This window comes from Anopheles bellator, chromosome 2, assembly GCF_943735745.2.
Source record: "Anopheles bellator chromosome 2, idAnoBellAS_SP24_06.2, whole genome shotgun sequence".
Taxonomy (NCBI): domain Eukaryota; kingdom Metazoa; phylum Arthropoda; class Insecta; order Diptera; family Culicidae; genus Anopheles; species Anopheles bellator.
In genome coordinates this window covers 49,103,923-49,126,226 of record NC_071286.1, presented here as the reverse complement: position 1 = coordinate 49,126,226, position 22,304 = coordinate 49,103,923, and the positions used below count along the sequence as shown (strand labels likewise).

Sequence of the window (22,304 nt, the reverse complement as noted above, 5' to 3'; positions counted from 1 at the left end):
TATGTACCGCAACAATTGATAGGCGTAAACATGGTAATCCGTTCCACTAAAAATAAAGAAATAAATGATGTGTTTCAGAAACAAAAATGAAACGAAAAGAAACAAAAATAAAGAACAAATGAGGTTCACAGACCCGGGCTTACTCCGGTAAAACCGCCATAGTGAGAGCGATGGTCTCACTGCAGCGCCAGACGAAGCATAACGTAACGATTTTGGCATTTCAGATTATTGCCAAACTGCTGCGCTTCTGTCAAAACGTTTACGGCTCGCGCGAGGCGTAAACGCCGAGCGTCAATACTTTTTGCATACGCATGCTTACAAACAGAGGATAATTTAAGTTCTTATTTGCCGGTATAGCAACAAAATAACAAAACAACAGAAAATAACATTCAGAAATCAGTTTATTTCTCTTCTATTTCTATTTTGCCGGATCAAAAACACGAACGTGAACACGTTTCACATTTCGTTTTTATATTTTTGCTGCCACACGAAGCGTAAACGATTTGGCATTACAAATTAATTTTACGCTAGTTTTAACGTCTTGTGTGACTTCCCAGTCACGAGTCGAAATCCGCGGCTAGAAAAAAAGAAAAATGGAGTGATTGTTTTGTTCGGGCATCGAGCAACTAGGCCACTACTCAACTAGGCCATTTCTCACTACTGACCTTAGTATGGGCGAAATACTCCAGACGCTGGTTTGCTTCTCGTTTGCCACTCGAAATTACGTATTCTCACTATAGTGAGAAGCGCCCGGGCGCTCAAAATTGTTCACTGGGGTATCGCGCCATACAAAAACAATGACAATGACCGCAGCTGCCAAATAAATTTCTTTCTCGGGTGTGGTACAACTCACTTTCTTTATAATTGATAATGCTATAAGTCGTATGCTGTGTACATGTTTGGAGGATGTGTGTTTACGTCAGTGTTAAGTGTAATATTTTGCTTGTTTCCGTAGTGAGGATTGTCGATTGTAAAACCTTTTATGTTAGTGTGGATTTCGATCGGTAATATAATATAGAATAGTATGGAGATTAATCTATTGTTCATATTCAAATGTATACAACCATTTCGAACAGATTGATAAGCTGGTTACCAAACTTGTTGAATCTCGTAACTCCAACCATGACCACCACTCCTGTTAGGACTACTAGTGGCAGTACGTCGACCAATGAGTTGTGGCGAGAGTGTGCAGCCTGGTTAACGCGCTGCGAAATCATTCCTAAAGATCATCGTGCGAATCATCCTGACTCGGATATCAAAGTCCTTGCGAACATTCTCCGAGATGGCGTACTATTGTGTAATTTAATACAATTTCTCGACCCCACATCGTTCGACAGAAAAGATTTCAACCGAAAACCGCAAATGGCCCATGTATGTTATTAACCAATGTTTCTATCTTGTTTTGTTTTAGATTTCTAATGACATTCACTAATCGTATCTCCATATTGGTGATCACTTTCAGTTTCTTTGTATACAAAACATTAAACTATTCTTAGAAGCATGCAAAACAAACTTTAATCTGAAGGAACCAGAATTGTTTGATCCTTCTATGCTTTATGATCTAACAAATTTTCATAGGGTGCTTCTCACCCTTTCGAAGCTCTCGACGAGCAGAAAGGTACAGAATTCGCAAAGGATATCGTAAGTAAACTATGCATCGATTCGTTTTACTGACTGAGCACATATCTTCACCTAATTTTCTTTTCCAAATAGCGGTTTCATTCCCGTTCCAATGCATACGGATAGAACGAATCAGGAAGACGATATCTACAATGATTTGCATACCAGGTAAATATAAATTTTCTTGGTTTATGTTAAACATTACTCTACTTCATAAACACTGTGGAAAAGGATAGTCAAGATGATATCAGAAAAGTTAATCATTTAACTATAAGCTAAAATAACTATGTAGGTCCAATTTTACTTTTATAATTGATCTATAACCAGGACGCCTGGCGAACGACGTACGCAAAATTGATTTTTGTTTTAAAGCGCCAGGCTTGCTAGCTTATTATTATTTGATGGTGTAACGCAACGGGAAAATGTGGAACTGACAACGGCAAAGAAGGTTTGTTTGTTAACAAAAGTAGAACTTGGAAAAACTATTGTAACTAGTTCAAAACAAGAGAACACAACATTTGGGTTCAGTTCAGCTCAGTTTGTCATACTTGGTTGTACATACTTTAGTTGCAATCTTTATAAGTGGCTAATGTTTATAATGAAGTTGTGCACACGATATTGTGAAAATCCTATATCTCGTATATTTACCATTGTTGCTTCGGACGCCTCTCGCAAACAGCAAGTGGTGCCGCCCACGCTAGAGGGAGGGTTTCTGCCCGAGGCAATGGACTCAATCACCGACTCTCTATTAGCTCTCTGGCTAGTTTGCTTCTCGCTTTCCGAAGCAAAGTCTCTATAATACAAAAGAAAAAAAAGCTTTCGGAAGCCTATTGGAGAGGGGAGAGTGGATCTCTTGACCTTTCTTTCAGTGGGCAGAGAACCCAGGTTGAGGACGAACTGTTTCTAGTCTAGGAGCGGAAAAAGTGAAACACCAAGTCCGTTCGGTTCTAGATGCAAATTGATTCTAACTTTATTCTTTCAATTAGGTGCTTTATATACAGATTTTTGGGCGTATAAAATGGGGACACTCGGTCACGATGTTTTGAAGCGGACGCTTCCGCGACGGTGTTGCGCTTTCCTTTTTGCCGTAGCTTATTTCCGTGTGTATATTTTGATGCGAGCCCTACACCTCTCGACGCCCCGTTGGGCCTGTGCAAGAAAACTTTTATTTGGGCCATCAACTACTGGGTGTCGAGCGGTTCACAATTTTTGTTATTTATTTATTTATTTGGTATAAAATCAGTCAATGGGCAAACAGAGCCTAGTTGACAACGATGAACACAGCTAACTTAAACAAAACCCTAGCTAACCTAACACTGCATCTGGCGAGGACGAGACCAAAAAGCTGGTAACCGGCAATTAGTAAACGATGCGAAATCAAGGAAACTACGACACTGACGAATAGACATGTTATAGTCAATATGCGATGAACAAAGATTATACGTACGACACATAGACAACAAAGGATCGTTGTGACCCGCAACAGTAATTCGCGGAGCAGTTCTGATCTCCATGTCGTGTCGACGTCTTAAATGGCGAGGAGGAACAGATATATCTAACTTGGCAAGGAGTTGCGGCGCGTCAATAAAAGCAGACAAAAGTTTAAAAACAAACATAACTTGAGCCGACAGTCTCCTATGCTCAAGCGTCCCCAGACCAAGCAGCAGGCAACGCGATTTGTAGTTAGGCACGTTGCCGTCGCCATTCCAACCCAGCCTGCGCACGGCTACTCGAGTAAACCTACGTTGTATGGACTCAATGGGGTCGCGCCAACACTGATGATGAGGGTGCCACACAACGCAAGCGTACTCGAAAATTGGACGGACAAGAGAACAGTACAACACTTTAATGCAGGTAACACCACGAAACTCAGACGATATACATATAACAAGGCCCAAAATGCGATTGGCGCGACAAATCATATCGGCATAGTGGGCAGACAGTTTTAATCTCGCATCCAGCGTCACACCTAGATCGCGAATTACTTCCACTCTCGGGATAACCTCTGAGCCAATGCTATAAGTAAACATGATCGGACTATACGCTTAGTAAACGAAATTACATGACAAACGAAATGGTATACAGCCGCGCGTCGCTCGTTTCGCAATGTTTTGGTTGGTCGCGCTCGTTCTGCTCGTGCAGTAACAACCATCAACCATTGAAACAGAGACCAGCATGTGAACTTCATGTTGGGGAATTTCGGAACTTCTGGACATCGTGCTTGATTGTGTGCTGCGTTCAGATGACTTTGCACTAAACTATACTCAATATTTCTAAGACTTTCATGCTACACTTCATTACATTGTGTAACATTGTTTCAAAAGCTATTTCCTCGGTCTTTGCATCAGTGGAACGAAATGTGTGTACGTTCAGCTTGGTTGAGCGCTATGCTATCGTCGTATAAGATCATGAATTTTGCTCTCTTATTCAATTATTTACTGCGCGTTCGATACTACAATTATTTATTTATTTATTTATTTATTTATTTATTTTACGACAACAATACCTAATTGACAAATATTATTCATAAAACCTGAGTGCTAAGCTGACAAATATGACAAATCAGGGCAAGGTTGAATAACTACTTAATACTATTAGTTCTGCAAATAAATTCTTGCGGTTTTTAACCGACATTTGTGGCCTGATTACAACAACAAAACGTATGACTACCTTAATGAAAGTATTGTTCGTCCGTCCGTCCGTACTTTCTCCCATCTTTTAAGTTATTCCTCGATTCCGTGTCGATAGAACTTCTCATCTTTATCTGCGATCCACTCAGAGATTCAGAGATTTTTCAATACTTTCATAAGAAGTAAATCGCTGTGCTGCCAAATCGTTACAGTTTCCAGTTCAACAGTTTCCATCCGCCTTTTTTGCGATAGGTTTTGACCGGTTTTGCGATGTGGGGTCGAGCCTTGTCATTTTGAAAAATCAGCTTATCGTGTCTTTTATCCCATTCTCATCGTTTCTGGCCAAAGCATTGCTTCTTTGGAGAAGCAGGAACCACAGTGTGAATAAACGTCTGGACTCACGGAAGTTCTCGCACAGTTTACGCCGATTATTTATTTACGTCGATATCGAATCGTTATCGTAGCGTGTAGACCGGGCTTAACCATCGATTCCAACAAATTATACGTTGGAACACGCTCGTCGTTTTCCGATTCGATGCAATGCTATGCTGTGCTGTGTAGATCAGGAATTTATTCACATCGTTGTATTTGTGTTGCTCGCACTTGGTCGTCTTTGCTCTAAATTTGTGATAATATTTGCAGATCCATGTTGATCTGCCTCCTGATGGTGTACGATAGTGTCCTCCTGGCCGATGTGTATTCGATTGTGTGTGGGTTTGCGGGGCGATGGCGACATAACGTTTCTCTTCACTACTTTGTAACTTCCTGATGGTGCTTTGGCAGTTCGTTGCACTCAACACTTAGAAGTTGTACCATCGCGATTACAAAAGAACGCTCGATTTCACTTTCTGGATTCCTTTCGTCCTGCATTTTGTTTTTTTTTTCATTTGGAATCACCAGTTTGGAGAAGCAGGAACACCAGTGTGAATAATCGTCTGGACTCGCGGAAGGTTGTTATGTGAATGAATGTCTTTACTTCATCTTTTGAGCAACATCTTAATTCGATGAGTACTCGATGTCACCACACTTCAAATGCATTAATTGTTGTCGATTGTTGTCGATTGTTGATCAATAATTTAATCAATAATTTTAAAAGCTTAGAGTAAACCACACCTTTCATATCCCACCATATGCACAGCATAATTGCGCAGTGATAATTTCGGTTTCGTTGTGTTGGACCTGGTTCACCAGGCTGTATCCAGGCCTTTTTGCGTTTAGGATTCTTATAATAGCTCCTCTTTTGGTTTGGTGCGTTTAGGATTCTTATAATAGCTCCTCTTCCGTTGGTTGAGTGCCTTAGTCCATTGTATAGTTATTCTGTCTGTTCTCGCATCGCTATCGATACAGTACCAGCATCTAACCCTCTCCTCGCCCGTCTACCACCCCCTCTCTGGACGACCGACCAGAAATGTCCATCTGGAAGCCACATACCGAGCCAAAAACCAATAATCTCGATGTTAGTGTTAACCGTTAACGTTTGCTGGGTGAAAATCGGGACCGTTTCGGACTTTCGGTCGACTATTAGCATGTCTCCCCAAGTACGTGTATACTCCCTGTCGTTCTTGGTAGCGCTGCTGTTGGTGCCATCGTTTATTGGGTTGCCTTGACGTTGGTTATGGAGTGACATCTATTAAGATATCAAATTGTTAAACAAATGTTTTGATGTTGGATGGTGAACGTTTTAAGTATGTTCTGAAACAAATTTCTAGTTAGAGTATTTACTATTAACTAGTCGACCCGGCGAACGCGTTAATTTGGTGTTTGGAAATAAAAGCATTCATTACATACTAGTATGTTCAATAAGTTCGTAGCCTCGATAACAGAGGGTGCTGCTACGATGCTAATGTTTAGCTAAACACTATATGAAGGTATGTGACGTTTCATTTTCATTTTCAAGCGGCCACTTAGTTTTTTTATAAGCCATTTAGTATCGACGCATGACAGTATTTTTTACAACGGAAAAAATCAAGTATCGTGCAGTGATTGAATTTTTATTTTTGGAACGTTTAAAAGCAATGGAAATTTTGAGAACGAATGTTGAAAGTGTATAAGGGCTCTTTGCCTTCAATTAGTACATTAAAAGGGGAGTTTCTGAGTTTAAACGTAGTCGTATAAGCCTACAAGACGATGCACGAAGGGTGATCATAGAATTTTGCGAAACTTGAATGAACTTGTCGTTAGGTTTGCTACACATGTCAGTAACTTATGGTGAAAAATTCTGCCATTTTGAATAATCGTTCAATTTTTGGCAACTGTTTTACCTGGACAAGATTCGGCTCATTGGCAATTTTTATCTACTCCAAAAAAAAGAATGGCAAAGACTCTTGTTCAAATTTTGTGGAAAAACAAAATTAAGACCTTGGACGCAATCGAAATGTTGACTGTGGCTTATGGTGAAGCTATGAAGACCAAAAGCTACGCTTATCCGTGGTTCAAAATTTTTTCAGACGGCGGAGAAGATGTGAACGTCGAAAAGCCAAGTTTGGTCGAATTTGAACAGTTTTGCTTACAGTTTTCTTCGATTGCAGGGCCGTGGTGCATCATGAGTTGTTACCAAAAGATAGAACGGTCAAAAACAATATTAACTGCAAGTTATGAAGAATTTCTGGTTATTCTCTAGATCTGGCCCCTGCGACTTTTTCTTGGTCGGTAAACTGAAGGAGGCCAGGAAAAGACAACCCTACGGTACGATTTAGGAGATAAAGACGGCATCGTCGATGAGTCAAATCTTGTCCAAGCAAAATAGTTGTCGAAAATTGACCGATTACTCAAAATGAGTAATGAGGCCGATCTTTTTATCATAAGTCATTGACATGTGTAGCTACCTAACACCACAAAAAAAACGAAAATCGGTTATATGTAGCCCGCGAAAATTCTTCAGGAATGCACCGTTTCAGAAGAGATTTTTTTTTGAAGAAAATGAAAAAATCCATGAATTATAGTTCGAATTGTTGGAGCAGATTACTCACCAGATTTAGCCCCTGGTGACTTCTATTTTTTTTCATACCTAAAAAAATGAAAAAATCGATCAATCAATCAACGAGTTTTTCATCAAATGATGACATCATAACAGTTGTGAAGGCGTATTTTAAAGCCCTTCCAGTTTCTCACTTCAGAGATGGAATTTGTATGTTGGAACAAATGATGTTCAAGAAGTCCATACTGAATAAAAAAGTGGATTTAATTGCATAAAAATGTGTTTTTTTTATCGAGGCTATGAACTTATTGAACAACCTAGTACAACAGTTGTGCTCGAACACAACAGCTTTACTGTGGGGACAGACGATGCGTAACTGCGGGGACACACGAAGCGTAACGTAACAAGTTTGACGTTAACGATTAATGCCAAACTGCTGCGCTTCTGTCAAAACGTATATGTTTTTAGCCGAGGCGTAAACAGTTTGACATTACAAATTAATTTAACGCTATTTTTCACGCCTCATGTAGCCTTCCAGTTAGTCGGATAAATCATTAATCATTTCTTCGTCATACTGGGGGGCTACATGAGACGTAACGTAATGTTCTGACATTACAGATTAATGTCAAACTGCTGCGCCTTTGTCAAAACGTTTACGGGTCGGCCGAGGCGTAAACCCGAGCATACGCTTTGCTTACAAACAGAGGATAATTTAAGTTCTTTTTTGCTGGTATAGCAACAAAATCTAAAAGAACAGAAAACAATATTCAGACATCAATTTAGTTCTCTTCTATTTCTATGTTCTCGGACCAAAAACACGAACGTAAACACGTTTGACATTTCGTTTTTATATTTTTGCTGCCACACGAAGCGTAAACGGTTGACATTACAAATTAATTTTACGCTAGTTTCCACGCTTCATGTAGCCCCCCAGAAAGGGTAGATTACGTTAAATCGTATCCCTAGAGAAGTCATGCACAGAAAATACTTTATTTGCGAAATTCCCGTCACGGTCATTTAAGACATGCAAAACACGTCCTTAAGAAGAACAACATAGAACAACTAACAAATACTGAGGCGTACAGAGAAGATCACTGGGATTCTCGTTGTACAGCGTGAGCCATATAAGATAAGTTTCTTTCATCTATACGAGGGGGGCCCAAAAAAACGGGAATTTCGTCATAACTTCTTTATTTCTCAATATTTTAACACCAAATTTTGATCCCCTTCAAAGTATTCGCCATTGACCACAACGCACTTCTCCAAACGATTCTTCCATTGTTCAAAACAGTTTTTAAATTCCCGGTACTTATGGGTCCCCCCTCGTATATATAAAAATGGTTGTTTGTCTGTGTGTACCGCTTTTTCTCCAAAACTACTGAACCAATCCGCTTGAAGCGTAGTTTGACAGCGTAGTTTTGTGACTCCGGATTGTGAATAGGAAAGTTTGACCCTCCCACACCTGCGGGAAGGGGGGGCTCCCATACAAACGTAACGTAACATAACGTCCCATACGTAACGTCTCATACGTAACGTCCCATTCCAACGTTTTCGAGCAAATCGAACCAAATTCGGTAGGCAGGAGTTTTAGTGGTGGGGAAATGTTCTGGTGAATGTTTGAAACCCCTCCGCTCTTTACAAAGGAGGACTCCCATACAAAATCTAAGTTCATTTCAGGTAAACTCGGATAGTTTTCAAGCAATTTGAGCCAAATTCAGCTGGTGCGAGTTTTGACATGTATCCAACGGGAAGCGGGAAGGGAAGCCGATCATGTACTTCACCGGGAATCGCGATTGTCTGAAAAGGATGAGTAACGGGAAATGAAAAGAGAAATGTAAGTTCTCATTTGCTGGTACAGCAACAAAATGTAAAAAGCAGAAAGAAATATTTTGTAAAACACGTGGAATAAGACAGAAGGGACAGAAGACAGAAGACAAAATACCTCTGACTCGGACCACATCCGACGATAGAGTGACGTTTTTTTCACATTGCATTTGACAGAAGTCACATTTGACGAGCCTAGGCTGCGTACACGCTTAGGGCTTAGGCACCCCAGTAACGCCTCGACCACAGTATGAGTTTTCTCTACAGGTTTTTTGATATGCTAGCATTCACACTTGAAGTTTTTGCGCGAAATATTCCGTGAGCTCCAGTGAGTGAAATGACAGTTCGTTTGTTTATGCTTTGATTTTTCAGTTTCCTTTCCTTCTCCTTCTAGTGCCATTTTTGTCAAAATTCAATCCGCTGTCGAAATACTAGCCATATTTTTGGAAAGCAATAAAAATTTGCCGTAAACTGTCAAATTGAAAAAATTACCCCCTAAACTGGAAAATATCCCGTAAACATAAGGCGCTCAAAAGCAACTCAAAGTCACTCACGGAACTCTAGCAAAAGATTCATAGTTTCTTGGCCTGCCATACATTTTTTCCAAGTTTCTCATAGTGTGGCGCCCGGGTAAGACTGGCTAAAAATAATCCATTATTTTCTCGGTAGATGCCTGTAGTGATCGACAACTCGTAAAGAAATCGAACTCGTGATCGATCATACAGTTTCAAGTTTCTGCTCGTTTTAAAGCTGACACTTCACGCTTAAAAAATGCTTTCACTGTTTTTCGGTTGTTCCATTCGGTTTTGAATTACAGTGCGTTAACTATGGAGTCAACAAAGAATAAAATCGGCACATTGTACAGCTTTTCTTTGACAATGGCAAAAATTCAAGCCAGGCCGCTGAAATTGTTCATGATGTTTCTGGTGCCGATATTATAACAGCTAGTTGTGAGACCGCTTACCCCCGCTGATAGAGTAGTCGGTAACGCTCTTCGCTGTCAGCGCAGCTGGCCAGGGTTCGAATCCCGGTATCGGTTGTCGCTCAACCGGCCATGGTTTCGATTCCCGATACCGGCGTTGATAGAGGGGGGTTAGCGCGGGACCAACAACCCCGCCCGTAAAAACGAACTGTTACCGGATAGCACCAGGGATAATTGACATTAACATTGTCTCTGGTGCAGGCCAAGACCGCACAGCGGTTGTAGTGCCAAAGAAGAAGAAGAAGAAGTTGTGAGAAGTTTTAATTTCGTCGACCCGTTTGAGTTATTTTTGTTGTTAAAAATGCACCTCACCTAGGCAGACCTGTCATTGAAAATGTTGAAAAAAACACAGAAATAATCAACGTTGATCGGCATGTCGGAACATAGGCCCGGAGCTACAGATTAACCCTCAAGCAGTTTTAAGCTATTTGCGCAAAGATGGATTCACAAAGAAGGTCGAGGTTTGGGTGCCACACCAATTAACACAAAACACGTGATCAATCGAATATCTTTCAGCCCAATTTTTGCAAAACGCAAAACCCATTTCTTTAATGGATGGGCACTGGGAATGGGAAATGGGATACATACGATAATATTGTGAAAACGATCATGGTCTAAGCGTGATGAAGCAGCTCAACCGGTGGCCAAACCAAGACTAAAGACTGCCCCATTTTGAATTGCGAAAAGTTGTATGTCTTCTAGCAGTGCCTCTGGTGGTCGGATTTTAAATGTTTTGACAGTTATATCTTTACTAAACATTCGACTTTCACTGCTGAAAGTTTCATCTTGGTACGCGGAGTTTATAGAATGTTATGCTTAATGGAACTCGAAAAAAGAAAACTCACGTGGAGAATCACACGTGGTCTGCTTTAAAAATCGCTAAAACACTCAAACTTGCCGAGGAATTTGCCCCTGTGGACGGAAACCAAGGTTTTCATCGCAAATACGACGATGAACTCAACGCTGTGCAAGGAAGAGTACCTTTAAAAGCGAGTTCTATCATTTATTAAGTCACACGAAGGTCCGGTTAATTTTTGGCCTGATTTGGCAAGCTGCAGTAGTTTGGCAGTAGTTCAGTGGTACGGTGACAATAAGGTGGATTTTATCGCAAAGGATATCAACCCACCAAATTGTCCTGAACTCCGCCTAATCGAAAATTATTGAGCAATAATCAAAAGGAAGTTGAAGAAGACTGGAAAGGTGATGCCGGATGTTGCAGAGATGGCGAGAAATTGGAACAAATTAGCCGCTGAGATGGAACAGAAGATTGTGCAGAAAATGATGGCGCGCATTCCAAAAAAGTTCGCAATTACATCCTACGACCGACAGAATAAATTTCTGCAATTCTCCTCTCAAAGTACATTAAAATACCTTCATTTTAACATTCTGTTTCCGATTCTAAGTGGGACAGACTTTAGCAAAGTACGACGCTCCCACACCTACGGGGTGGAGGGGTTTCCATTCAAACGTAACGTAAAGGGGTCTCCCATTGAAAATCGGGATAAATTTCTGCAAAACTCGGATAGTTTTCAAGGAATTTAAGCCAAATTCAGCTGATGCGAGTTTTAGCATGTATTCACCACATAGCCTGGTGAATAAACGGAGAAGCGAGAATGGAAGCCCGATACGTTACCAGGAAGTCCAATCGTCTGAAACGCCGAATTATCGAAAAATGATAATAAAATAAGGCGTTTCGACATACGCCGGAGACAGCTAGTTGTTAAATAAATTGAATAATTTCCGATTTTCTAATGCATTTTTATGCAGAGGTTAACTATTTTCAGTATATAAGATTCAACAGAAGGCTTTTTTTGAAATAATCCTAATTTACTAAATACATACAGAGCTGAACCTATTTTATTGGAAAACGAATTACACAAGGACAAGAACGAGCAGTTACTTATAAATGGTTTAGTTTCTTATAATCGTAAAGGTTAGTATGTTTACAATCAGTCAATGACCAATGTATTTGAAACAGGGTTTTAACATCAATCGTATTCCTATATTTTCGCATTATTAACAAATGAAATAGATAACTGTGTTTATGATCACTACAAGACATTGCCTTTATGTTGGGAGTATAACAAAAATGAAGACGAGAAAATTTACGAAGACCTTTGCTACGTAACATTCACTTCGACACTACCGCAGGTTAGAACAAAAAGAAATCGTTCCGCTACTTGGTGTACACTCTTTTCTATGAAAACTTGTTTCCTCAGTAGTGAGTTTTTTGCTTTACTACTTTGTTTAGCTTTAAGCGCTTTTTGTCGTGTAACAATGTTTTTAAGTTTAGTTAAATATATTCATATCAAAAAAACATTTTTAGTAGGCCAATTTACATGTCATTATATATTACAATACATGTTCAACTGTATTATAGTAACGTCTCGACTTACAGAACTACTGAATATGTGTATGAAATAATATGAATTATGCTATTGATGATGTTACCAATTATGATAAGTTTTCGTTTATTCATAAATTTGGCAGGTAGTTTCAACTTTGCTATTATTCTAAAAAGTATTAGTGCTAGTAGATGTAGTTAAGGACTATAGATAATATTATTAGACGCATGTTTTAAAATTAAATTATTGTAATTTTTCAAACTATGTGTCACAAATTAATGCTTATTTGGCCAAGGCATAAAGTCTTGCATTTGTACAGGGTGGCAACGTGAAAGCGATACTGCGGGGAATGACGATGCGTAACGTAATGTTTTTGGCATTACAGATTAATGCCAAACTGCTGCGCTTCTGTCAAAACGTTTACGGTTCGGCCGACCGCTAATCCGACCGTAAACACTGTTAGCAAACGCTTTGTTTACAAACAGTTCTTATTAAAGTTCTTATTTGCTGGTATACCATCAAAATTTAAAAAAAACGGAAAAAATATTCAGAAATCAATTAATTTCTATTTTATTTCTATTTTCTCGGACCAAAAACACAAATGTAAACACATTTGACAATTCGTTTTTATATTTTTGCTGCCACACGAAGCGTAAAACGTTTGGCATTGTAGATTAATTTTACGCTAGTTTTTACGCTTCGTGTGGCCTCCCAGATACACTTAAATTATGTCATAAAAATAAGAATTTTTTTCTTCTGTTTTCCAAATGTTTTAATAACATGTTACAGTAGTAAACATACAATGTATTTAGTTCAATTCTAATTTTTCGCTTTTGGCTTTGATTACGGCCCGAAGTTGCTTTTCGATAGCATCACACGCCGTACGCTCCACTTCGTTCGGCATTTCATCCCAGGTTTTGATTAAACGATTCTTGAAAGTGTCCAAACTCATATGCTTGAGGTCGCCTAACTTTCTTAGCATGTATCCCCACATACTGAAGTCGAGTGGGTTCAAATCGGAAGACGATGAGGGCCATTCAGAGGAACTGATGAAACATGGCAAATTTTGTTTGCACCATTTCTGAACAACCAATGCTTTATGCGCAGGTGCTGAATCCTGTTGAAAGCAAACATCTTCATCTCCAAAAAGTTCCTTGGCACAAGGAAGCAAATGACTTCTGATAACGTTTTGCGAGTAGTACTACTTGTTGATTTTCAAGACCCGATCGGTGAATAACCGTGATAGTTTGTCTTTTGCTGCTCCCCAAACCGTCACAGCTGATGCATTTTGGTACCTCTCGACTCCTCTATTATCCTACCTCTACCTCTCTTTTATCGGCTGGTTTATCACGAAGACTTCCGCCATAGAGACGATCATTTTGCTTGTTCAAGGTTGCCTCTAAAGTGAACAATTTTTCGCCCGAAAAAAATATGTTGTGAGCAGCGTGCGTCTTTAGAAGCATCCGAGATCTGGAAACCCTGTCGGCAATATTTTTGAGAGATAATCCATGAATCCTATGTTTCTTAAAAGGCCTACATCCAAGATCCTTTTCGATTGTGTTTTGCATGGAGGTGTGACTCATTTTCATATCACGTGTCATTTTTCTTCACAAGCGCGGCGGATTTCGTCGAATTCGTTCCTTCACCGCTTTGATTACCGCCTGAAGTTGGTACAGCACGTGTTTTCCCCGGTTTCGTTTTGGGGACAACCGTACCAGTTTCCTTGAAACGTTTGATGATCCTGTACACGAATAATCTGGCCAAGTTCAGATGTGACAGCTTCCTCCTCATCTGAATGTTTGTGAGGTTTTGAAGATGCAAGATCTTGATTTGTTCTGTATAAGAATCCATTAAAATTTTCTGGTGAACGAAACACAAGACTGATTTAATCACGTATGAATAAACTGTTAAAATAGCACTTCTTCAAATAGTAAACAAAGATCGGACCTATAGTTGTAAAAATGAAAACGATGGGCACTCGAATGAATGTATCACTTTCTCGTTGCCACCCTGTAGTGTTAAGTAAGTAAATCAATACGCTAAGAAAGAACCAAAATTTTTCCAACGTCAGCCAATTGCAGTTTTATACTATTATCACAATAGCTTTTGGTGTTATTATTTTTCATTTTTCCTTGGTTTGAATAACTTCCTTATGTTTTGTTTCTGTTTATTTTACTTTTTTCGTTTTATGAACATTTTATACCATCATGGTTAAGTACGTCGAACACAGTAGATTATGGCAATCACGACGAACATGATATGAAAGTGGAGAAGGTCTATCAGGACTTGTGCGTCCCAAATGTTAGCCGTAATCAGGTAAGTTTTGTTGCTATGGTGGCGGTTTTTTGCCAACATGATGATATTTGTGTTATTGTTCTTATGTTAATAATTCATTTTACGAAAACCTATTGTAGTTTTCCGTAATATCATCAAAACATTTTTCATCATAATCAAACCATCATAAGTACAAATCTAAATCTAAAAAAGAGATCTAAATCATTAAAATTGTGTATTTATTTATAATTTTTACATTCAAATCGTACTACATACTAACAAAACCACAAGTTTGCCCAAAGTACGCGTATGCCCAAGCAGAGAATTCATATTCATTTATTTCTTTCGTTTGGATATAAAGCCTTATTGGGCTGTCACTTGCTTCACAGTGATTTTCCAACGTAAAGCAACCGTAATTTATCTGCTGACTTGCTATCAGTATTCAGTTTAAGTGGTAGTTATACGACATTTTTAACATTACCAACCTGTCGAATTCTTCCTACTTAGACTAGACGATCTGTGGAATAGTTCGCCTGGCTAGCCTCTGTGCCATGCCTATGCTATGCATGCCTCTAGAAAGTACAGCAAATTCATTTTGTCGCTATTTATGTGGAAAGCGTCTTCGACGTTTTTATTAAAACTACATTAGCTTGTGCCTGTGTGTGTCGCTGCTTTAGTATTTATTCATCGTTTATTTTACTACAATCAATCATCGGTAATCAATTTTTTGTTTACGTGTTTACATGTGTTTTGCACGAAAATATTTAAAAATAACATGGAAACTTAACCTTAACTTCTAACGTAAGATCAATTTGAATATCTAATGCTAGGAAATTTACTTTTTTCGTTTATTTCATTCAACTGATCAGCTAGCGTCATCTTCCAGTAATTTGGAGCAACGTGACTTTGTTATAAAGGAGCTGCTCGATACAGAGAATAATTATCTTGAAGCATTAAACGCCCTGAAACATGTCTTCATGCAGCCATTAGAAAAGCTACTTCCAAAAGAGGACTTACGGATAATATTCCCTTGTATTAATGAGTTGGTAGAAATACATAGAAAATTTCTCGACCGACTGAATGAAGCATGCGCCCCTGGGAGCAAATTAAAACTTAGTACTACATTCCTTGAATTCAGAGAACCGTTTCTAATTTACGGCGAGTATTGTTCTAGCATGACAAGTGCAGTTGAAGCTTTGCGTGAATTTTGCAAGAAATCCAGCATCGTTGAACAGACTGTGGCTGTAAGTAATAAGAATGGATAGGAATATACTTCGCTTGTTGTGCATTATAATTGTTTACCAAATTTTGGCTTTTTTGTTTGTAGCGAAGTCAAAAGGTGCACAGTGATGGAAGATTACAACTTCGGGATATCTTATCTGTACCAATGCAACGAATTTTAAAATATCACCTATTGTTAGATAAATTAGTGCAGGAAACGGTACCGGTAAGTACATAAACTGGACTATGAATCGTAAGTTCATGAATTCATATTTTTTATCAAATATATTTTTCCTATTTTCAAGACCCATGAAGACTTTCGTGGTTTGGAGAGAGCCAAAGAAGCGATGGTAGACGTTGCGCAGTATTCAAATGAAGTTAAGCGTGATTCAGAACACTTAATTGTGATACAGAAAGTTAAGGTATCTTTTTATCTTTAAACATAATCATTAACAAATTATATGCATTGTATTATATCTATTATATCAAGTTGGGGAAAAAGTAATCGACGTTTTCACAATAGATGCCTTCAGTGATCGATATCTCGTGAAATATCGATCATACAATGTTTCAAGTTTAGGCTCGTTTTAATGCTGATACTTTACACTTTAAAAAATGCTTTCACTGTTTTTTGTTTGTTTTATTCGTTTGTGAGTCAAAGCAAGTTAACAATGCAAGTAATCATAGAGAAAATTCGGTACATTTTACAATTTTTCTTTGAAAAAGGTGAACATTCGAGCTAGGCCGCTGAAATTGTGCATGGTGATTATGATTATGGTGATTATGGTGTCGATACTCTAAAAGCTAGTAACGTGTAATTTTGGTTTCGTTAACCCGTTTTGGTTATATTCGTTGTTTTAAGTTGCACCTCGCACAGGCAGACCCGCAATCGAAAATGTCGATAAAATCACACGACTTAACAAAGGAAAAAGGAAAAAAAGAAAACAATGCTTACAGAGTAAAGATGGTAGGGATGAGGAATAAGGAGAGGAAGAGGAAGGAGGAAATTTTAAAATTAATCTAGGCGACGGGAACGGAAGAGTGACAGAGAGGCATTGAAGTCGAGCAGGCTGCTCGCTTCGTTGAAGGCCGAAAGGGCACGCAGGAATGGATCGTTCTGACCGTGGCGAGATCGACGAGGGGGAATTAGAAAGAGCGGACTATCCCGCAGATGTCGGGATGGCGCATAGAAAGGGAGAGAGGCGAGGAGATTGGCAACGAAGAGCGCCTTGGACATCGTGAGGCGATCCTCAACTCTGGGAAGCCGAGCATACGGCAGCGAATGCGATAAGGGGAGGCAGAACCAACATAGCGGCGGATGGCGCATCTCGTAAACCTCCTCTGGACCCCCTTAAGGCGGTTTATGGCAGTGCTGCCGGCGGGGGACCACACCACACACGCATACTCCAGGATAGGTCGGACTCAGCAACAGAAAAGTGCCCTAAGACACCAGAGATCGCGGATCTCAGATGCCATGCGAGTCACAAAGCCGAGGGCTTTGTTGGTTTTTGCCATGACTGCATCCAGCTGAGGGGAAAAGGAGAGGGAGTTGTCGAATAGGACACCGAGATCCTTGAACGTTGACATCCTGCCATGAGAGCCATGGAGAGTCACTCCAATCGGCAAACTCATCAATAGCACTCCCTCCAAGTCAATTGGAGGGAGATTGCATCGTTAGGGGATGCAATTGGGAGCCAGAATTTGACTTCGTCGGCATAGAGAAGGAAATTAACGGGAGAAGGAGGAAGGAAGGAAAAATTAATAGGAGAGGAAGGACTGGAACCAGGATAGGGGGGCGCAGTTTTGGCCAAACGGAACGAAATCGACCCATTTTTTAAACGTATGGGTACTGGGGATGATAAATGTGTCACTTATGACAATATTGTGTGAAATCGAAGGAATGGTGTGAAGGAATCATTTATTATGAGTTACTTTCGTGTGGCTAAACGCTAAATTCAGATCTCTACTGTCAAGAATTGTACCGTTCAAAGCTAGCAATTGACCAGAATCGGTCAACGAAAGAGGTTTTGTGTTCCATCTGGACAACGAAATTTTACGCACGTCTTTACTGACTCGCCAGAGAGTCCGGAAGCTTAGCTGAGAAGTTTTAATGCATCCATCGTATAGTCCGGACTTTGCACTTAACGATTGACACCTTTTCCACGCTTTACAAAATTTCCCGAGTGATGAAAAACTGAGATCAAAAAAGAATTGTGAAAAAAAGCTCGTGTTTTTCGCCATTAACGACTAAGCCTTCTACAAGAGACGCATTGTAAAAGTATTTTTAAAAAGGCAACAAATTTTTTTACAAAATGGTGCATATTTGATGCAAATCGGACCATTGAAAGCATCTTAAACAAAGTTTTGAAGTTTTGAACACGCAAAAAACGTCGATTACTTTTTCCCCAACCTGATATAATATAAAACAATCAACAAAATATTATGTTAGGTTGATGAAAACGAAATCCATAATTTTCTTGGTAGATGGATGGAGGGTCTCGATATATCGATCAACTTCTAGTTTATACTCAAGTTCGTGACAATCATGGTGACATATCATACTAAAAAAAATGGTTTACAGTTGTTTTTTCCATTTAGTTTTGAGTTACAGGGCCTTAACAATGGAAGTGAACAAAAAGAGAATTAGGAACATTTTACAGTTTTTCTGTTTTAAAAACGAAAATGCAAGGCATTCCGCTGCATTTATGAATGGTGTCTTTCTGATGTCGATACTGACCACAAACGGGCAAATGGTCCTAAAAAAGAGGTGTTGTGTTCCATCAGTACAACGCAAATCTGTAGTGATTCGTCGAAAAAGGGGAACTAGTCTGGAGAATATTTCGGTCCTGCCACCAAACGATTACAACATTTTTCTCGTATTGCAAACCTTCCCAAATGATAGGAACAAGAGAAGGTTGTGAGCTTACTGCGCTTACTAGAGTTTTTCGCCAATAAGTACCAAGACTTCTATCAGAGAGGCATTCTGATTGAAGATCGTTGTGAGGATCTTTCAAATGGGAACAAATTATGCAACAAAAGTGAGCATATTTGACCCAAAACATCTTAATCAATGTTTTGAATTTTTATTCAAAGACAATGGATTAATTTTTTTGTCAACCTAACATAACATCTATCTATATCTATCTAATATATCTATAATTATTATATAATTATTGCACAGGAAAGTATATCAGATCTGAATTTACCAGATGGTAATAATCTTGAACAATACGGTCGATTACTGCTGGATGGCGATTTGAACATAAAAGCTCACGAAGATCAAAAAATGAAACATCGATATGCTTTTATTTTTGAAAAGGTTATGGTTCTAGTAAAGAATTCTAACACCAAAATAGGGGTTTGTAATCCTTAAAAGTAAATTTTTACTACCTCGAAAATTTGAATATGCTTTAGTTTTATTTTTATTTTTAGGAAGCACAATATACTTTTCGTGAAGCCCATAACTTGCTCGATTACAAAATTGAAATTATGAATTCGAGGCGTACGTTGGGCCGTGATGGACGTTTAAAGTATTCGCTGCTGTTAGCACGTAAAACGCAAGCTAATGCTTTTACGCTGTACATGAAGACGGAAGAAGAACGTGAGAAATGGAAACGAGCTTTCGACATGGCAATGTATTTTCTCCCAAAATTATTTTAAAATATTCTGGTAATAATTAAGAGAGGTAATGTTAATAACTTTGTTCTTTCTTTACAGGGAGACACTAGAACCAATAGGATGCAAGAATACTGATCACAAATTTTTAGTTGTTACATTTGACATACCTCTGGTATGTCGACACTGTTCGAAATTCCTTAAGGGGAAAATACATCAAGGTTACCGCTGCAAGGTATGTGACATTGTCGTACACAAAGGATGTATTTCGTCAACAGGTCGGTGCAAACATCTGCAGCAAGTACCACCACCCGTATGCGATAGGTTACTGTCAGAATTCAACTGGTTTGTTGGTACAATGAATAGAGATACCGCATCCCAACGACTGGAGATCAAAAAGATTGGAACTTATCTTTTACGCGTCCGTCCCCAAGGTGCCTCAAATGAAAGCGAAACAATTTATGCACTTAGTCTGAAGTAAGTTTTTTGTTTATTATGAATCATTTGTTTCTTATGTTTTTATTCTACTCTGACTTTTCTAGAACTGATAGCCAAATCATTAAACACATGAAAATTTATAAGAAAAAAGAGACACAAAACATACTCTACTATTTATCGACCAGGCGATATTTTAAAACAATAATCGAACTGGTGTCCTTTTACGAGCGCAATGATTTGGGAGAAAATTTTGCAGGGTAAATATAGCTGATATATATATATACAAATATAGGATGCCTTGCCTTGAGGAAAACTTGGATGAACAATATTACGTATTTCCCTTCACTGTTACTCTTTTACCATCTTTAGATTGAATCAATTACTGCAATGGCCTTTTAAGGAAGAAATCGTTACAGCTATCTATGACTTCGCGCCAAAGGAATTAAACCAGCTACCACTGCGCCAAGGTTGTCCGGTTGTTGTAATTGGCAAAGAGGGTGACAGTAAAGGCTGGTGGAGAGGAAAAACAATGGAAAAGGTAACAGTTTTTTTGTATCTATGCATGTGAAGATCGCGAGAAATTAGGTAAAATCAAAAAACAAGATTATTTAAACAAATATTCAGCACTCAACTATATTTCGAATCTTAACATTCATAAGGATCTACTTTAAACTCTTATGTAGTTATGTTATGTATAGATGCGGGTTGATTGCTGCTTGAATCGTGGCGTTGTTAGATTCTCCATCGTTATTCAATTCATGTATTGAATTTCATGTATTTCAATTATTGTATATCAATCATGAATTGTTGTATGTGATTGTGATATAGCCCAAGGTGTCTAAAAAAATACGTGCCTCTTCTTTGACTGTCGTCTCGAATTCCTTGTGGGTGGTTTTGGCTTCTGTGTGTTTATCCTTTATTCGTGGGCTTGCACTTTTCATTTTGTTCGTTTTTTTTGTTTTTTGTTTCTTTAATCGTAGAAGCACGGACCAGACTATATTTATGCGTGAATGTTGTTGTTATTAACACAAATTGTAATATTGGTTATTCACTTGTTCATTACTTTTTTTATTTATCTGTGTTTTCTATCATCTGTGGTTTATATCCGTCTCGCTGCACCGATTAATCGATTTCTAAGCGAAAGACATTAGTTCAAACCCTGACAGAGCATCAACTTTAGTGTAAAATTTTAAGTTGGTGCTTAATACGGTCCGTTCTAATAAAAATAAGAAATAAATTTAAAAAAGCCTACATATTGACTCTATTCAATTCAATTAACAACTTTTCGTTTCTTTCAGGTTGGTTTCTTTCCAAAAGAGTATGTTCATGCATTAGGGATAGGTGAAATATAAACACAGGTGCTATTTTGCTTTACCATCATCCAAAAAAATCAACCGCTGTTGCCAAAAAATAATATAAACTATTAGACAATGCTTCTTGTGACTGTCTTCCTTACCGCTGATTACATATTTCCATTCAAATAGTTTTTTTAAGCAATGAAATTTGCAATATACGAGACATACATAACATCGATCGTTTTTGAAGATAGGGGGATGATCAAATTAATAGGAAAACCATTTAATTGTAATCTTTCACCAAATATATTCTTTACAAGCACTGTCACTGTCCCTGACCATCCCCCTCTAAAAGAAGTCGTATTGGATCTCTGATATACTGACATGCTCTCAGTAGGAAATGCGGTTGAACATAACATCTTTGCGAAACTCCAAATAGTTCGATGCTAGTTATTTGAAATCGAACTTCTTAATATTTGTCAAAATTAAAATAGTCAATTTGGTTTTACTGTAACAATTGTAATGTTGTTTGTTAAGATTATCACAACTTTCAATTATGATTCCGTGAGCTAGAGTGAACAAACATAGTGAACGAACGCACTGTTAATGTTATTGGTAAAAGAAGATCCCATTTGCGTCATATTCTGTTAGGGCTGTGACATTGTAGTTACGGCAGCATTTACCACAAGTATTGGCAAATATTTTAATTTACCAATTCGTATCCCGCAGTTTGATTTATATAATCGAAAAATATACTCCTACCAAAGAGTACGCTATTACATATTATGTCATTTACGCTAGTCAAAATCATAATTGAACTTCAAACATCAAAGTTACCCTACATTTGATTTGACTTTTTGTTTATATAGAGTGAAGAATAGAGAAAATCTAACTGAGTTTTATGAGTGATGTATCACCAGAGTTGTAATCGACGAGAAATTTACAAATCATCAATGAACTACAAACTATTAAAAAAATTTAAAATGTACAACTATACTTTTGCGACATCAGGTGTGTAAATTGTAAAAAAAACAAAACCTGAAATATGATTTCAGATTGTATTTTCAAAATGCTGTAGATTCCACGGCCATAACAGTTTTATATCAAGACATAAAACAATGTTGCAAAAAACAAAGTAAAATT

The 22,304-nt window shown here is 38.4% G+C and overlaps 1 protein-coding gene across 1 annotated transcript; it reads left to right on the top strand.

Annotated features, from left to right (window-relative positions):
* Positions 1 to 908: 908 nt before the first annotated feature.
* On the top strand, positions 909 to 22,304 carry LOC131212003 (protein vav). Its single transcript, XM_058205714.1, has 14 exons — positions 909 to 1,004; positions 1,077 to 1,371; positions 1,463 to 1,641; positions 1,714 to 1,788; positions 14,535 to 14,634; positions 15,462 to 15,836; positions 15,920 to 16,039; positions 16,119 to 16,235; positions 18,995 to 19,171; positions 19,246 to 19,448; positions 19,531 to 19,905; positions 19,971 to 20,123; positions 20,236 to 20,404; positions 21,165 to 22,304. Exons 2-14 carry the CDS (start codon positions 1,123 to 1,125, stop codon positions 21,216 to 21,218), a joined length of 2,346 nt encoding a protein of 781 aa, XP_058061697.1. The 5' UTR covers positions 909 to 1,004; positions 1,077 to 1,122; the 3' UTR covers positions 21,219 to 22,304.